Source organism: Callithrix jacchus, chromosome 5 (genome assembly GCF_049354715.1).
Source record: "Callithrix jacchus isolate 240 chromosome 5, calJac240_pri, whole genome shotgun sequence".
Lineage (NCBI taxonomy): Eukaryota > Metazoa > Chordata > Mammalia > Primates > Cebidae > Callithrix > Callithrix jacchus.
The window spans coordinates 3,366,536-3,384,405 of NC_133506.1; the positions used below are offsets into that span (position 1 = coordinate 3,366,536).

Genomic DNA, 17,870 nt, shown 5'->3' on the forward strand with positions numbered 1-17,870 from the left:
ATCACTGCAACCTCTGCCTCCTGTGTTCAAGTAATTCTCATGCCTCAGACTCCTGAGTAGCTGAGGCTACAGGCACACACCACCACACCCAGCTAATTTTTCTATTTTTAGTAGAGACGGGGTTTCACCATGTTGGCCAGGCTGGTCTCGAACTTCTGACCTCAGGTAATCCACCCACCTTGGCCTCCCTAAGTGCTGTAATTACAGGCATGAGCCACCACACCTGACATAACCATGACTTTTAAAAATTCAGGTCCCCAAGCCAGCTGGGCAGCTGTCAAGACTGTGACACTCTTAGGAGCCAGCCAGACAGCACCACTTCTCCCAGACTGTGATTCACCTGCTAGGGCAGGCAGGTGCTGGCCTGGGATGGTTTCCTCAAGCAGGTAAGAAGGTCCTACCCACCATAGGCACATCTCAGAGATGGAGATGACAGACTCAAACATCAGGAAAATAAAGAAAAAGAAACTTGAGTAATGAGAAGAAGGGTTAAAAAAAGAAAGAAAGAAAAAGAAACACAGACGTTATAAAGCCAGGCTGCATGACTTTGGACCATAAAAAGAAATTTACATCAAAGAGAAGATAAGAGTCCATGGGAAAATTAAACTGCCTCTCCAAAGATTTCAGTCCCTGCTGCTCAACTTCTCACTTTATGACCACAGGCAAAACCCTTCCCATTTCCAGTGTCCCACTTGCCTCAATCAGCGCATGAGGTTTAGACTCAGTGATCCATAAAGTCCTCTCTTTATTCCATCAGTGGACTATGTATGGTAGCCTGGACCTCTGAGGAAGCTAAACCAAAAAGCAAAGTTCAGTCTGCTGCTGTTCATACTGTGTATCTGGGGCTCTAATACGACTTGCCATAGTTGGTGGCCTCAAAATTCCCTCCAAGAACCAGTTTGTGCTTCTCTAGACCTGTTTCCTGGAAGTTCTGCCTACCTGAATCATGAAGTCATTTTCTTCCTGGACCTCACAGATGCAACGGACCACCTCAAGGTCATAGCGGTCATCCCCATCAAGTTCCTCTTCTGGATTGGTGGTCACATCCACATCTTGGCCGTACTCATCATCGCTCCAGAGAAAGCTCTCAGAAGAGGACTCACTCAAATTATCCTCCTCTATGAGGAAAGGGAAAACAAGAGTTACTGTTTTAAGTTATAAAATTTAACAACCTCTGATTGCCAAGAATGAAAAACGACCTTATAGGCCAGGCGCAGTGATTCACGCCTGTAATCCCAGCACTTTGGGAGGCTGAGGCAGGCAGACCACTTGAGGTCAGGAGTTTGAGACTAGCCTGACAAACATGGAGAAACCCTGTCTCTACTAAAAACACAAAATTAGCCGGGCATGGTGCCACACACTTGAAATCCCAGCTACTCGGAAGGTTGAGGCAGAAGAATCACTTGAACCCAGGAGGCGGAGGTTGCGGCGAGCCAAGATTGCACCACTGTACTCCAACCTGGGCAACAAAAGCAAAACTCCATCTTAAAAAAAAAAGAAATGACCTTATGGTCCCACTCCTTCATGAACATTCACAGGGCAAGGAAACAAGGATGCCAATCTGTCCTTGGGTCTGTAATTCAGTAACAGCCCAAATGAAGCACCCTGCCTGGCAGTGAACTCAACTCCATTTCCTCATTCCACTAAGAGAACGAGGCCCAAGGGCAGTGGCCGCTCAAGATCACAGAACTGTGTGGCAGAGGAGATACAACTCCCCATGAACCACACAGACCACCGTTCCTGACAATTCTAACATGTTCTTCAGCCTCACCCCATCCAGCCAGGACATGGCTTACAGTCTGTCTATATCCAGAGCTACCTTTAAAACTCTGTAAACAAAGGCTGGTTCATGTCTCTAATACCAGAATTTTGGGAGGCCGAAGGGGGAGGATTGCTTGAGCTCAGGAGTTCAAGTCAAGCCTGGGCAACATGGTGAAACCCTGTCTCCAGTAAAAGAAAAAAAAAATTATCTGGGCATGATGGTGTATGCCTATAGTCCCAGCTACTCAGGAGGCTGAGGCAGGACTATAGCTCCCTTGAGCTAGCAAGTTAGAGGCTGTAGTGAGGTATGATCACACCACTGCACTCCATCCTGGGTGACAGAGTAAGACTTTGTCTCAAAAAACAAACAGGCCATGCACAGTGACTCACGCCTGTAATCTCAGCACTTTAGGAAGCCAAAGTGGGCGGATCACTTGAGCCCAGGAGTTTGAGACCAGCTTGGCAAACATTGGCAAAACCCTGTCTCTCCTAAAAATACAAAAAGTTAGCTGGGTGTGGTGGTGTGCGCCTGTAATCTCAGCTACTGGGGAGGCTGAGGCAGGAGAATCACTTGAATTAGGAGGCAGAAGTTGCAGTGAGCCAAGATCATGCAACTGCACTCCAGCCTGGGTGACTCCGTCTCAAAAACGAAAAACAAAAACTCTGTAGACAGTGAGGAAGGAGGAAGGAGAAGATTTCAGAAATAATCAGAGCCAGAATCACTTGATGCTGAGTAGTTATCATCACAGCTTACTTTTACTAAGCACTTGTTCTGTACCAGACACTGTTCTAAGTCAGTCATAACTATTAATACTTTTATTGCACTTCAGATGTTGTATTTTTTTTTTTTTTACAAATTGAAGATGTGTAGCAGCAACACTGAAAGTCTATTAACACCATTTTTCCAATAGCAAATACTCACTTCGTGTCTATCAGCATTTTAAGCAATAAAGTATTTTTTAATTGTTATTTTATTTATTTTTGAGACAGGGTCTCATTCTGTCACCCACGCCAGTATACAGTGGCATGATCATGGCTCATTGCAGCCTTGACCTCCTGGGCTCAGGTGTTCCTCCCACCTCAGCCTCCTGAGTAGATGGGATTACAGATGCATGCCACAACAACCAGCTAACTTTTTTTATATTTTGTAGAGGCAAGGTTTGCCATGTTGCCCAGGCTGGTCTTGAACTTCTGGGCTTAAGCAATCTACCCACCTCAGCCTCCCAAAGTGTTGGGATTACAGGTGTGGAACATCATGCCCAGCTTTCGTTTTTTAAATTGTTAACACAATGAAATGTATTGCTAGTTCAAAAATTTGAACGTTACATCAAAACAAGATTGATCTAATGAACAATATGTCACATTTTTCAGAACATATGGAAGAACCGAAATAATTTTATCTCAAAGAAAGTTTTAAGAAATACAACAGACCCGCTGTGATGGCTCATGCCTGTAATCCCAGCACTCTGGGAGGCCAAGGCACAGGGATCAAGAGGTCAGGAGTTCGAGACCAGCCTGACCAACACGGTGAAACCTTGTCCCTACTAAAAATGCAAAAATTAGCCAGGCGTGGTAGCATGCGCCTATAATCTCTGCTACTCAGGAGGCTGAGGCAGGAGAATTGCTTGAACCTGGAAGGCGGAGGTTGCAGTGAGCCAAGATCATGCTACTGCACTCCAGCCTGGGCAACAGAGTGACTCTGTCTCAAAAAAAGAAACATATTTTATCGACTTTTTTTTTTGGAGACAGAGTAGGGCTCTGTCGCCCAGGCTTGAGTGCAGTGGTGTGATCTCGGCTCACTGTAACCTCTGCCTCCCAAGTTCAAGTGATTCTCTTGCCTCAACCTCCCAAGTAGCTGAGATTACAGGCAGACACAACCACACTCAGCTAATTTTTTGTATTTCTGTAGAGACGGAGTTTTACCATGTTGGCCAGGCTAGTCTAGAATTCCTGGGCTCAAGTGACCCACCTGCCTCAGTCTCCCAAAGTGCTGGGATTACAGACATAAGCCACCACGCCTGGCTCCAATTTTTAAATTGAATAATTTTTCTATTAAATGGAGTTCTGAATATTCTGGTTATTAATCTCTTGTTGATGAATAGTTTACAAATATTTTCTTTCATTCAGTAGGTTTTTGGTTCACTCTATTGATCATTTACTTTGCTGTGCAAAAGCTTTTCAGCTTGACGCACTCCTGCTTGTCCATTTCTGTATCTGTTGCCTATGTTTTTGAGGACTTACTCCAAAAAACTTGACATTTCTCATCAGCAATATTTTTCAATTAAGGTAAATGCATTGCTTTACATGTGCAACTGAACACTTAACAGACTACAATATAGTATAAACATAACTTTCATACACACTGGGAAAATAAAAAATATGTGTGACTAGCTTTATTTTATCGTTGTAGTCTAGAACCAAACCCATAATATCTCCCAGGTATGCCTGTATTTTCCAGTAAATGATCAGGCCAGTAGAGCCTTCTTACCTAATGCTTTCGCTTTCCCTTTTTGGTGTCCAGATTCTGGGCCATGGAGCTGCGGGCTCATATGGACACCTGGCTTGTGTGAGGACCCACACCTGGTAACAGCAAATGCCTTAGGGGGAGAAGGTTCCTGGGAGGTGTCACTGATCTCTTCACTGCAGGGGCATTCTGGAAGAACAGGATCAGGAAGGAATAAACAACCCTAGTGCATTCCATTGATTCCACAATCAATCTCATCCAACCAACAAGCCTCCTGTTCGAGCAGCACATAGGCTCAGGGACAATTCAATCAAAAAGAGGTGTGGAGAGCAGATGTAGGGGACCAAACAGTTCCTCTTCACCATCACCTCTCTCCTCTTTTTCTGGTGAGATTGTTTTTCTCAGCTAGAAGATACACTGAGAATAAAAGATAGCATCCTTTAAGTTTCAAGGTCAGAACATAAATTTTTCTAAACATTTTTGTGAGCGCTAGACACAGTTTTTAAGGAGAGAATCCTGCCGGGCTTGGTGGCTCACAACTGTAATCCCAGCACTTTGGGAGGCCGAGGCAGGTGGATCACCTCAGGCAGGCAGTTGGAGATCAGCCTGACCAACATGGAGAAACACCATCTCTACTTAAATTACAAAAAATTAGCCAGGCATGGTATGTGGCATGCCTGTAATTCCAGTTACTCAGGAGGCTGAGGCAGGAGATCGCTTGAACCTGGGAGGTAGAGGTTGTGATGAGCCCAGATCATGCCATTATACTTCAGCCTGGGCAACGAGAGCGAAACTCTGTCTCCAAAAAAAAAAAAAAAAAACAAAAACAAAAACAAAAACCAAGGGAATCCTTTCTTGAGAGGGCTCAAAGATGTGTTTAAGAGTCATGTGTGTGAACAAATACCATCACTGACTTGCACATCTGCTTACAATTCGATGCCTTCATATGTACCAGCCTGTAGCAGGGCATACTGGCCAATGCAGCAAGTGGGAAGGCTTTTCAATGCCAGCAGGGCTTTGTAACAGCTGGGTAAGTGGGCACTTCCCCTTCCAGGGCCTACTAGATTGAACCCACAAGCCCTGGTAAAGGACTACTGGTCCTTCCTCTGCTCAGCAGAGGCCATAGTGGGAGAAAGCAACGCCCCCCCCCCCCCCCCCCCCACTCATAATAAGGAAACCTAAGTGAAACCTTCAAGGGAAAAATTACCAGGTTTGGTTTTCTTTTTCTTTTTCTTTTTCTTCTTTGGCTTCACTCTCACAAACTCTTTGAATTTCTTTTCTTTATTCTTTTCCTTGTCTTTTGCAGCTAGAATTAAACACAAATGTTGGCATTTTAACATCCTGTTTTCAATGCTGGGGTGCTTATTCTTTTCTTAATTAAGCATGTCCAGTGGGCCTGGCGCTGCCTGGGGAGTCTGGAGCAGGGTGCCTGTAGCACGGCCACACCTCCATCACTTAGCCTTTAGCTCCAGCTCAGCACACTCAGGCCCACTGCCCGTCATTGTAAATGGTTATTGAAACATGCCATTTCACACTTTGACAGCAGAGTTGAGTAAGAGGCCAGAGACCTTATGTTCTCTAAGGTTAAAAATATTTATTATCTGGCCCTTTAGAGACAAGTTTGGAAAACTCTACTTAGATCACTGCTCTTCAACTTTGGCTATATACTGGAATCACCTGGGGATCTGATTTTTTTTTTTATTTTTTGGATTGCAGCCATTTATTGAAATTGGAGACATTTTTTAATCTTCTTGAGACTCCATATCAGGCTGTCTACAAGTCCACTGGGAGGCCAAGGATCATTTGAACCCAGGAGTTTGACGCTGTGGTGAGCCTGAAAGGGCCACCACACTACAGCCTGGGTCAGGAAAGAGCCTTTCAAGGGCCAAACTGCATGCTTGCTTGCTGTGGTCATTAAAAACTCTAGCTTTTAGGTTAGCAGGTCTGCCTGCATTTCTTCAAGCATGAATTCCAAGTCCTTTGCTTCTTTAAAACTTGCTCCACAAATTGCTCCACATGGTATAGTCAAACTGACTCTCCATACCCAAGCAAGCCATCCACAGATAAAAACGTTACCCACAGAACCCATAAAGCTGGTCCAGGCAAGTTGGACTCCACCATTTCAACTTCCAGCTTTCTGTGTAATGCCTGTCTGCCAATAGCTTGAGTTAGGCTTGCTCTTCAGGACTTCAGCGGTTATTCTCATCCTTCCTTTGGGACAAAACTATCCATAAGGTGCTATCAAGAGCCACAGTGCATCCACACCTAGCTCCAAAACTAACAAGAGCGGCCTCCTACCTGGAAAAGCCTGATTTTTTTTTTTAATCGCCATCTCACCCAGGCTGGAGGGCAAAAAAAAAAAAAATCAGCTCACTGCAACCACTGCCTTCTGGGTTCAAGGGATTCTCCTGTCTCAGCCTCCAGAGTAGCTGGGACTACAGACACACTCCACCAAACCCAGCCAAATTTTGTATTTCTAGTAGAGACAGGGTTTCATTATGTTGGCCAAGCTAGTTTCCAGTCCTGACCTCAGGTGATCTGCCCACCTCAGCCTCCCAAAGTACTGGGATTATAGGAGTGAGGTACTGTGCCCAGCCAGGATTTTGTTGCTTGTTTCATTCTTTTAAAAAAAAAAAGAGGTACAATTCATATAACATAAAATTATTTTTAAGTGAATAGTTCATGCCTTCCAAATACCAAAACTTCATCCTCTCTACTCTTTACAACAAAAATCCTCAAGTTATCAGTCCTCCCTGTCCAAACTTCACCCTTCACAGATTTTTCTAATTACATTCTAAAAAGCTTCCCGGCCAGGCGCAGTGGCTCATGCCTGTAATCCCAGCACTTTGGGAGGCCAAGGTGGGTGGATCACAAGGTCAAGAGATCAAGACCATCCTGGTCAACAAGGTGAAACCCCGTCTCTACTAAAAATACAAAAATTAGCTGGGCATGGTGGCGCACGCCTGTAGTCCCAGTTACTCGGGAGGCTGAGGCAGGAGAATTGCTTGAACCCAGGAGGTGGAGGTTGCAGTGAGTCGAGATCGTGCCATTGCACTCCAGTCTGGGTAACAACAGTGAAACTCTGTCTCAAATAAATAAATAAATAAATAAATAAATAGCTTCCCACCTACCACTCTACTGAGATCAGTTTTCAAAATTAATAGCCTCACCATTGAAAAATTCAGTCATAGCCGGGCATGGTAGCTCAAACCTGTAATTCCAGCAGTTTGGGAGGCCGAGGCAGGTGGCTCACTTGAGGCCAGAAGTTCGAGAACAGCCTGGCCAACATGGTGAAACCCCATCTCTACTAAAAATAAAAATATAAAAATCAGCCAGGTGTGGTGGCAGATGTCTGTAGTCCCAGCTACTTGGGAGGCTGAGGCAGGAGAATTACTTGAACCCAGGAGGTGGAGGTTGCAGTGAGCCCAGATCAAGCCATTGCACTAAGCCTGTTCCAGTCGTTTCTTCTCCTCTTACAAAATATATTTGTGGGATTTCAAGTAATTCACCATGTCTTACTTTTTAGATGTCAACAAGAGTTTACACATACATATATCCTATGACCTTGCCATCTACTACAACTTATTGATTCAAGAGAAAGCATCACTTATGTCCACACAGAGACTTATACATGAAGGCTCATAGGGTTTTAGTTGTAATCTCCCCAAATGGAAAACTGCCCAAATGTCCATCAACAGGTGAATGTACAAATAATTCATGGTGTATCCAAACAAAGGAAAATTTTTCAGCAATAACGGTCCGAACACCAACATAAGTTAATCTCAAAGTATGCTGGGTGAAAGGAGCCAGACAAAACAATACAGGATTCCATTTCTATAATATTCTACAAAATGAAAACAAATCAGCTGGGCATGTTGGTTCACACCTGTAATCCCAGCACTTTGGGAGATAGAGGTAGGCAGACCACCTGAGGTCAGGAATTAAAGACCAGCCTGAAGAACATGGTGAAATCCCATCTCTACTAAAAATACAAAAATTAGCTGGGTATGGTGGCTTATGCCTATAATCCCAGCTACTCAGGAGGCTGAGTCAGGAGAATCACTTGAGCCCAGGAGGCAGAGGCTGCAGTGAGCTGAGATTGTGCCACTTCACTCCAGCCTAGGCAATACAGTAAAACTCCGTCTTGGGGGAAAAAAAAAGAAAACAGGGGTCCAAAGTGGCTCCCGCCGGAGGTCATGGCGCTCACGAAGGCGAGGTCATCAGTTCAAGGCTAACCTGAGCAACCTCATGAGCTCAAACTGATTGGCAAAAAAAAAGAAAACAAACCTTTAAGTAACAGTAAGCAGAATAGTGGTTGCCTGGAGTTCAGGGGCAGGGGAGAGGTGGCAAGGAAAAACTGAAAAGGGGCACGAGGAAAGTTTGGAAGGGAATGAAAAATGTTTGCTCTCTTAATTGTGGTGACAGTTGGGTATAAACATATGTCAAATCTCACCAATTATACCATTTAAATATGTGCTGCACATTGTACAATTAAGCCTCGATAAAGCTGTAAAGAAAAAAGACAATTCAGTTGCATTTAGTACATTCATAATGTTGTACAACCACTTTGATACAGTTCTAACAACATTTCCATCACTCCAAAGTAAAACCCTTTACCATTAAACAGTATCTCCCCTCCCTTCAGCCCCTGGCAACAACCAACCTGCATCTGACACCATGGGTTTATCTATTCTGGTTATTTCATAAATATGGAACCATACAATAGGTGACCCTTTGTGTCTGGTTTCCTTCATTTAGTATAATGTTTTCAAGGACATCAGGATTTTAAAAACGCTTTCCAAGTTATTCTGATATGGAAGCAAGATATCCACAAAGCAGGTGTGGGCAGGGTAGGCAATCAGATTCCATTTTAACTAAGCACTTGTGTGCAAGGAAACCACAAATACCTCATTTAATCCTTACAACAACTTGGGTGTATATCATTCCCATTTTACCGGCAGGGAAACTGAAGCTTAGAGAGGTGAAATCCCCCACCTGACATCATATAGCTATTTAAAAGCTAACTGGTCTGACTCTCCAGCACCAATGTCTGCACTGCAACCCAGGCCCCTCTCCCAAATGAGCACTCAGGAACCATCAGAAAGGAATGGTGGGCTGTGCCTACTGGCTGGCAAGCCTGGACTCTATAGGCAGAGTTGATCTACTGTCTAGAGAACATAGGACTTAAGGGTATTTGAGCTCCTTCACTGTTAAAGTATCCTGCAACTAGGGAAGAAAGTCAGCAAACATGAAAGCTAGGAGAGAACTTAGACCAATTTGTAAAAACCAAGAAACAAGACCCAAAGAAAGCAGATTAGTAAAACATGGTCAGATATCTTCTAAATTTCAAAAAAGCTATGAATAACTTTTACTTTTCATTGATCCTGGGAACAGAGTCTTCCCCAAACATAAAAACAAAACTCATTTTTACACAGTTTCTTGGCTACCACCGTATTATTAGCCATGGTTTCAATTCTAGTCAACAAATATTCATACAGATACTATGTCCCAGGCACATTCTGGGGAGGAAGGACATGGCAATGAACAAGGCAGATAGCAACACCCCCTTGTTCCTCACAGAGCTACATTCTATTCAGTTGGTACAAAAGTAATTGCTGTTTTTGCCACAGAAAGGCACAGCAAAACCAAAATTACTTTTGCACCAACCTAAAGGGCTGATGGGGCTGCAAACTATGAATAGGAGGGCATTTTCGCAAATGGATGAAGAACTTCTTTACAGCTAACTTCATACTTAATGGTAAGAAATTGGATGCTTTCCCTTTAAGATCAGGAACAAAGCAAGGTGCTGCTCTCACTACTCCTATTCAACATTTTACTGGAAATCCTAGCGAATGCAGTAAGCCAGAAAAGGAAATAAAAGCTCTACAGATTGAAAAGGAACAAATAACATTATCTTTGTTTACAGATGATCTGACTGTCTGCGTAGAAAATCCCAAAGAATTGACCAAAACAAAAACTGCCAAACAGCACTTACGGCAAGGTTACAAGACACCAGGTTAATATATAAGTCTATTGCCTTTCTATATACCAGCAATGAACAACTAGAATTTGAAATCAAGAAATAGCAAGGAGATCTGTATGGCTCCAATGAAACTGAAATTAGAATTAGGTTGAGTGAGGGAGAGAAGCAGATGGAGGCTAAAAGCAGATCATGATGAAGGGCCCAGTGAGGAAGCTGGGTTTTACTATGAGTGACTTAGGGAGCCACTGGAAGGATCTCAGCAAAGGAGGGATATTACCTGATATACCTTCACCCACATCCCCCCACACAAACTTCTGCCTGATCCAGTTTTTTATTTGTAAATTCAGGTTTTAGTGACCTCCAACGAAAGTAATTATACCCCTCACCTTAGTGAAATGCTAACAGAATTCACCCTCAGGGGCACAACTGGCTGAAGCAACAACATAATCTAGATCCTAAATCCTTGAGACAGGGCGAGATGTAAAGGAAAAACCGCCCAATGCTAGCCCATACCTGGTTATCTGGCTAAAGATGGTGGTCATTTGTAAACTCCAGTGGCAGAACTTGAAGACCCCAGAGAAGACACAGAGAAATGCCCAGAAAGGACTGAGCTAAGCCAGGTGAGTCTTTGAGGAACAGCAGTAGACAAGGCAACAATAGGCAGAAACCCTCAGACTGCCATGGGCACAGGACGTCTCCTGCAGGGAGGCACTCCTATTTCCCACTCCAGGGCCTGGGACAGGGCACCCTTCCCAGGAATCATAAAAGACAGCAGAGCCTCAAGATGAGAGTAAGGGCTTCACAACAGATTCAAATCATGGCTCCACCACCTGCTAGAACTGTAAATAATGGTTCGAGTTAATCCATCTAATCTATATCTTAGTTTCCAATCTATAAATTAGACATTATAGACATCAAATTATAAATTAGACATAATGCCAACATATGTTGGCATTATGCTAACATTAGAGTATCCCAATTCCTAAAACAAGTACTTCTAACCTAAAAAAAAGACTTAGCCAAAAAAAAAGACTTAGCCACATATTAGTGGGGGCCTCCAACACCCCACTGACAGCATTAGAAAGATCATCGAGGCAAAAAACAAAGAAATACTGGACTTAAATTTTACACTTGACCCATTGGATCTAATAGATATCTACAGAGTACTCCATCCAGCAATCACAAACTATACATTCCACCCATCTGCAAATGGCAAATAATCTAAAATTTGCCACATGCTTGGCCATAAACCAAGTATCAATAAATTCAAGTCACTGAAATCATATCAACTATACTCTGAGACCAGAGTGGAATAATAGCATAAATTAGGCATAACAGCACTCAACTCACAGGGTTTGCTCTGATGACTAAATAAGGCAATACAAGTAATGAACTTGGTACAGCACCCAACACATGAAGTACTCAAATGTCAGCTGTTATTATCTTGCTTGCAAAACTCTTTCCCTGGAAAGCAGTGCTGGTCACTGGTCTACTATCAGCTCTCTCTCCGGACACATTACCATTTGTTCCATGACCCACAGAGCATGTGGAGCTTCCGGCTGTGGAGCTTCCACCCGGCTGCCCTGACTGGGTTGGACAAAGAGTGACTTCCTGCCAGTGCTCTGGATCACAGAGCAGCTTGTTGCCTAAGCGGGGTGAGGCTTTTCTCCAGGATGGCCACTTGTCCTCTCCCCAGGCTGCAGGTGTCCATCAGGAGAAATACCAAAGCCCCTCTTGCTCCTCCATGCAGCTGACTCTTGAGTATTCCATCCAATCATCCTATGAGAGCAGAGGTACAACCATTATCAGACTGTCGCTTCCAAAAGGGAAAAGAATAACATCACCACCACCTATGGGATAACTGCTTGTACACTACAGAGCTCGGCCATGAGGCTGGGACAAGCAGTGACCAGAGCATGTTCTGATATGCACAACGGGGTGGCAGCTCAAGGGCAGAACAGAAGCAGATTTAAGCTTGGAGGGATTCTCTCTGCCTATCAGAGAAGTGGTACTCAGGGCCTGCCACCGTCACTTCGCCACGTCTACCTCCCCAGTCTCAGCTCCCATCAGTCCCCTACTATGGGTCCCACCCAGAAACCAACCCAGGATGGCCCTCCAATAACCCCTCCCTCCTCAAGCCCTGAATTTTTCTTAGCACATGTGGTAGAGGCTGCAATGCCCTCCCAATGTTATTTCTCCACTTCTTTCATAGGAAGAGTTCATGTTCCAGGTTCCCTTGAGAGAGGGGTGGCAGATATTCTGCCTATGGGATACGAGAAGTGACATGCGGCACTTCTGGGTTGTGCCCTTAAAAGAAAGGAGAGTACTTTTCCTTCCCAGCAGCTGAAAGATAGGCAAGGCAGGGAGCCATTTTGGACGCCAAAGAAGAGGAGCACCTGGGGCCTGGTGAAACAATGGGGAGAAAGCAGGGCCCAGGCACATTCAGAGCCTGAGCAGAGCCACCATGGGTAATTTGCAGTTGTCATCCTGAGAGGGAAATAAACCTCTCTGATTTCAACCAGCTATGTTGTTCTCTCTGTTATGGCACCATAATCCATATTCTAATTAACCTCATAATCCTTTGCTTTAAAGGGAGGAGAACATGTTTCTGCCATAAAGCCAGTGTAGTCCCATGAGAAAAGGTACAGATGGCAACAGAGAGGTACCCACTCCTGTGCCCTAAGGCTCACTTTAGCCTAAAGCTCACCCAGGAAGAGAACATGACCCAAACGAATCTAGCAATGTAGGAATAAGAAATAATAAGCACAGGAGAGGCCCCCTTTGACACTAGAAAATTCTTTCTGGGCCAAACCTCTATTCAGGACTGAACTCACCTATATAGAAAGAAACCTAAGCCCAAGCTGGCTCCTGGAAGAGAATGTATTAAGTGACTCTAGCATATTGAGAAACCTCACTTGGAAAAGCAAATCTAAACTGACCTTCTAAATTCACTTTGCAACGAAGGGCCTGGTTGAGAGCAGAAGAACCATGGGGGTGACAGGATTATCAGAAGGGGCACCTTAGGGACAGATGATTGGTTTATTCCCCTTGATGCCTCTGAACCCTTGCTCTGCCTATTCCTGCCACAGGGATGCCTTTCCTCTTCCCCAGCTTCTGGTCCAGCTCCTATCTAGCCTCACTCTTTAAGGTATGGATTAGTCTGCCCAGGATGTTGTAACAAAACATTACAGACTGGGTGGTTTAAAGTAAAAAAAAAAAGATGGGGTTTCACTATGTTGGTCAGGCTGTCTTGAACTCCCGACCTCAGGTGATCCACCCACCTTGGACTCCAAAGTGCTTGGATTACAGGTGTGAGCCACCATGCCCGGCCCTAGCAACAGGTATTTCTTTCTCACAGTTCTGGAGGTTGGGAAGTACAAGATCAAGGTGCCAGGCTATTTGGTTCCCAGTGAAGACCCTCTTCCCAGCTTGCAGATGACCATCTTCTTGCTATGTTCTCACATGGGGGACTGGGGAGCTCTCTGGTCTCTTCCTATAATGCCACTAATCCCATCATGAAGGCCCCATCCTCATGACATCATCTAAACTTAATGATTACCAAATACCATCACACTGGGGGTTAGGACTTCAACACATGAATTTTAGGGGGAAGGCAGGACACAATTCAATTCACAGCAAGGCCTAACTCAAATGTCACCTTCTCCTTTCAGCAGTCCAGCTCCTAACCTACAAGCAAAATCTGAATCTGTGTTCCCACAGCACTTTACATGTTCCTAACACAGAGCTTTGCCTTCTCATGTTGTTTATGAGCTTCTCTCCCCACATGAAAGGGCCTGGTCTCATGCATACCTAGTTCTACATCATTACTTTAGGAATTAGGAGATCAGATCTGTTAAGAGACCTGCCTGAGATCACAAAAGGAACAATGGCAGGTTGCTACTATGATCAGTCTATGGGCTCAGACCAGAACTACTACTTCTGCTCAACCTTACTGGCCTAGACATTGAGGAGTCCAAAACCAAAAAACCTCTACAGGGTACTTTCTAGTCCCAATGGTTCTGCTGGAAGCCCCAGGACTCTCCATCAAAGAAATCCATTAGAACCCAAGTGCTGGATCACTTGAAGCCAGGAGTTCAAGACCAGCCTGGACAACATGGCAAAACTCCATCTGTACTAAAAACACAAAAATTAGCTGGGTATGGTTGTGCATGCCTGTAATCCCAGCTACTTGGGAGGATGAGGCACAAGAATTACCTGAACCCCAAAGGCAGGGGTTGCAGTGAGCCAAGACCATACCATTGCACTCCAGGCTGGGTGACAGAGTGAGATTCTGTCTCAAAAAATTAAAAAATTAGAGCATTCAGCATAAAGGGGGTGCTTTTTTAGTTATTATCACCACACAGCACAAATCCTATAATACTCTGTTTTTCACTTAAGCAGAATGTCAAGTTCACACTGCCTATAAAACACAGGCTGCCTGTTATCAGTCTCACTCTGAAACATCTCCCCAGCTGAACTCCCCACACTGTCTGAAATTCTACCCTAGAGATAAGGGCTTTCTCAGAAGCCTGAGGTGAAACCAGGATACTGTTAGGTTGGTTCTATTCTTTCAAATTTTTGCTTATCAAATTAGTAAAGTATCCAGTAAAACCCTGACAAACTGGGGCAAGGCTTTGGTGGGAGAAAGGTAAGGGGAGATGCCTGGAACAGAGGTGCCTTCTGGAGAGCTGGGGCAGAATGAGGCGGCCACACTATGGAATCTTCGGCATACACTGCTATGTTCACTCTCACTGACAGCCAGCTACGTGATGAAGGCTGAACATGTCTACTGAGCCCCATCCACAGATGATGATACCGAGGCTCTTGCTGATTAGTGGCATAGTCAGGGCTGGTTTCAATTTTCCGTCTAGTTCACAGCAAGATGTATGGTCTAGCTCCTTTGGCCTGGTAACTGCTAAACATATGAGCAATGAGGCATGTGAGAAACATTTGGGTAATCACCAAGTTGTCTAGGAGGCTGTGTCCACCTGACATGTGGATGGGGGTACATTCTTTTGTGGCTGCACAAATCCTGCTTTCACTGAGAGGGTACAGAAATGATCAGACAGTGGGTGAGTGATCTGTGTGGCACACTCTGCTGTCAAATTGATCAGTTTTATAAAGGACCACTTTAAACAAATTAAAAGAAAGGATTTAAAAACCCTTTTGGCAACAAGTTAAAGCACAAGGATTTAAAAGACTCTTGCTTCTCTTAAAGCATTTTATAATTGTTCACCACTACTAGTCTAGTGAGTATGCAGCAGGCCTTGTTTTTGAAAACTGGTAAACAAAAATTCCAATTCTCCAAATTTCCAAATCCCATTGAAAAGGATCCTTCTGTATTGAGAGAATAAAATCCCACGTCAGCATAATGCATGAGATCCAAGAGTGAAAAGTAGAAAATCAATCACTTAAAAAAAAAAAAGCAAAAAAGAAAAGAAAATCAATCAATCAGGCTTCTTCATTATATCAAAATGACAATGTGTTGTCTATTGGTTTTGTAGCTCCTCAGTAGTTGGCTGAGTTCAGAACTCAGATCTCTGACTGCCTGGGCAAATGCTTTCACTGGGATAAAGAGAGAGTATGTATTCAGAGTTTACTACAGGCCAGACATTTTACTAAGCACTTCCCCTTGGGTCATTTAGTGTAACAAAGTTATGAGGTACGTAGTACTATTATGTCTGCTTCACAGATGGGAAAATTGAAGTTTAGCAAAGTTCGCTGCCCAACGTCCTGGAGCAAGCAGGTGGTAGAGCCTGTATTCAAAGTCAGGTGAGCTAACTCCAGAGCCAACACATGTTACTCAGCATGGACCAAGACATGCAAGTAGTCAACCAGGAATCCCAAAGCCAGGTGGTGGATCAGCATCTGGCCAGGAATACCTGCTCTATAGTCAGGTGCATTATGCTGGGCAAAGTCCCTCCTAAGACAATCACTATGAACAGAGAGAGGCACTATGTCCTCGCACAGAGAGCACACACTATGGTGGTCAGGCAAGCAGGACTTCCCTGGGTCCCTCTATGGCCTCCTGCCTGTCAAGCCTCAGCCTTTGGAACAACCTGGTTCTGGTGGCTCTGTGCTGTCTGGGGTAGACTGCACTCTACTTCCAGTGTGGCACCCTCATTCTGCCCAGATGTCACTGCATTATGATATCCAGAGCCTGCTATTTCTACTGACTCCTGACACCTCAATGATCTCCATTTACTCAACACAATCTCCAGTCCTTAAGTGCTGGTTGTTTCCAAAGCCCTGCAGAGCCCATAGGATACTGCAGTGACTCCAGATGACTCAACATAACTCTCCCCAACAGTACTCAGAATCCAGCTAGAGAGCTCACACAAATGCACCCACCTCAGCCACACATCGCTGAATGAGAAGGATGAAATCATAGAAAGCAACGGGAAGAAGGAAACCCACTTCCTCACACCAGGCCTTGAAACAGGCTCATTAAAAAGATGAGCTCAGAAACTAATCACAAGAACTCAGGTTTACACTCAGAGAGAGTGAGGTCTGGAGACCTGAAGAGAGTCCAGCAGTGACTGAAGGAACAGATGGGATTCACAACTCATGTACCCAGCTATAAAACTTATGCTTTACAGAAGCATCATCTTTTTTTTTTTTTTAAAAAAGATGGGGTTTCACCATGATGGCCAGGCTGGTCTTGAACTCCTGACCTCAGGTGATCCACCCACCTCGGCCTTCCAAAGTGCTAGGATTACAGGTGTGAGCCACTGCGCCCGGCCAGAAGCATCATCTTGTCCTTACATATTATTTAGCAAGAGAGTGATATAATCAGGTTTGTACTTTCAAAGATCAATCTGATGGCAAAATGATGGATGAACCACAGTGAGTAAAGAATGATGGGAGGAAAACCGATTAAGAAATGACCACCACAACCAGGGCAAGAAGGAAACCTGGATTAGTGCTGTGGGATTGAAAAGGAGAAGATTAGTTTGGGGGTAAGTGGATAAAAGGAAACAAACATTAAAAAGCTCTCAATTAAATTCATTATTTCAAGTACAAAGCCCAATCTTTTATCTTGGTAGCTCTCTGTAGTTTCTTACATTCTTACTGCATTTTTATCATTTCCAAGTATATGTTTTAAGCATGCTTTTTTTTTTTTTTTTTTTGAGATGGAGTCTCACTCTGTCACCCAGGCTAGAGAGCAGTGGTGCAATCTTGGCTCACTGTAACCTCTGATTCCTAGGTTCAAGCGATTCTTCTAGGATTAGGTGCACCTGTAATCCTAGCTACTCAGGAGGCTGAGGCAGGTGGTAATCCACACCCACCTAATTTTTTTTGCATTTTTTAGTAGAGATGGAGTCTCACCATGTTGGCCAAGCTCCTGACCTCAAATGATCCACCTGCCTTGGCCTCTCAAAGTGCTGGGATTACAGATGTGAGCCACCATGCCTGCCTAAGCATGCTTTTTATTGAGGCATAAAACATACACAGAAAAGCACAAACTAATAAACACATAAATCAATACTTTTTTGCAAAATGAACACACCTATATAACCACCATGGAGATCAGGAAACAGAACATTTCTGAAGCCCTAGAAATCTCCCTCCTACCCAGCTTCCAGTCCTAAACCCCTCCCCCAAAAGGTAACTATTTTCTTGATCTCAAATACCATAGATACGTTCTTATTCATTTCTGAA

The 17,870-nt window shown here is 44.1% G+C and overlaps 1 protein-coding gene across 13 annotated transcripts in view; it reads right to left on the bottom strand.

The window, feature by feature from the left end:
- PHF20 (PHD finger protein 20) overlaps positions 1 to 17,870 on the bottom strand; it is a 196,886-nt gene that overhangs the window by 26,301 nt on the left and 152,715 nt on the right. For all 13 annotated transcript variants that reach the window (XM_035302759.3, XM_054256870.2, XM_008995455.5 and 10 more), the window contains 3 exons: positions 5,433 to 5,531; positions 4,250 to 4,414; positions 940 to 1,118 (listed from right to left, as the gene is read on the bottom strand). In XM_035302759.3, coding sequence (XP_035158650.3) covers positions 940 to 1,118; positions 4,250 to 4,414; positions 5,433 to 5,531 — 443 coding nt within the window. The remainder of the gene's footprint in view (positions 1 to 939; positions 1,119 to 4,249; positions 4,415 to 5,432; positions 5,532 to 17,870) is intronic.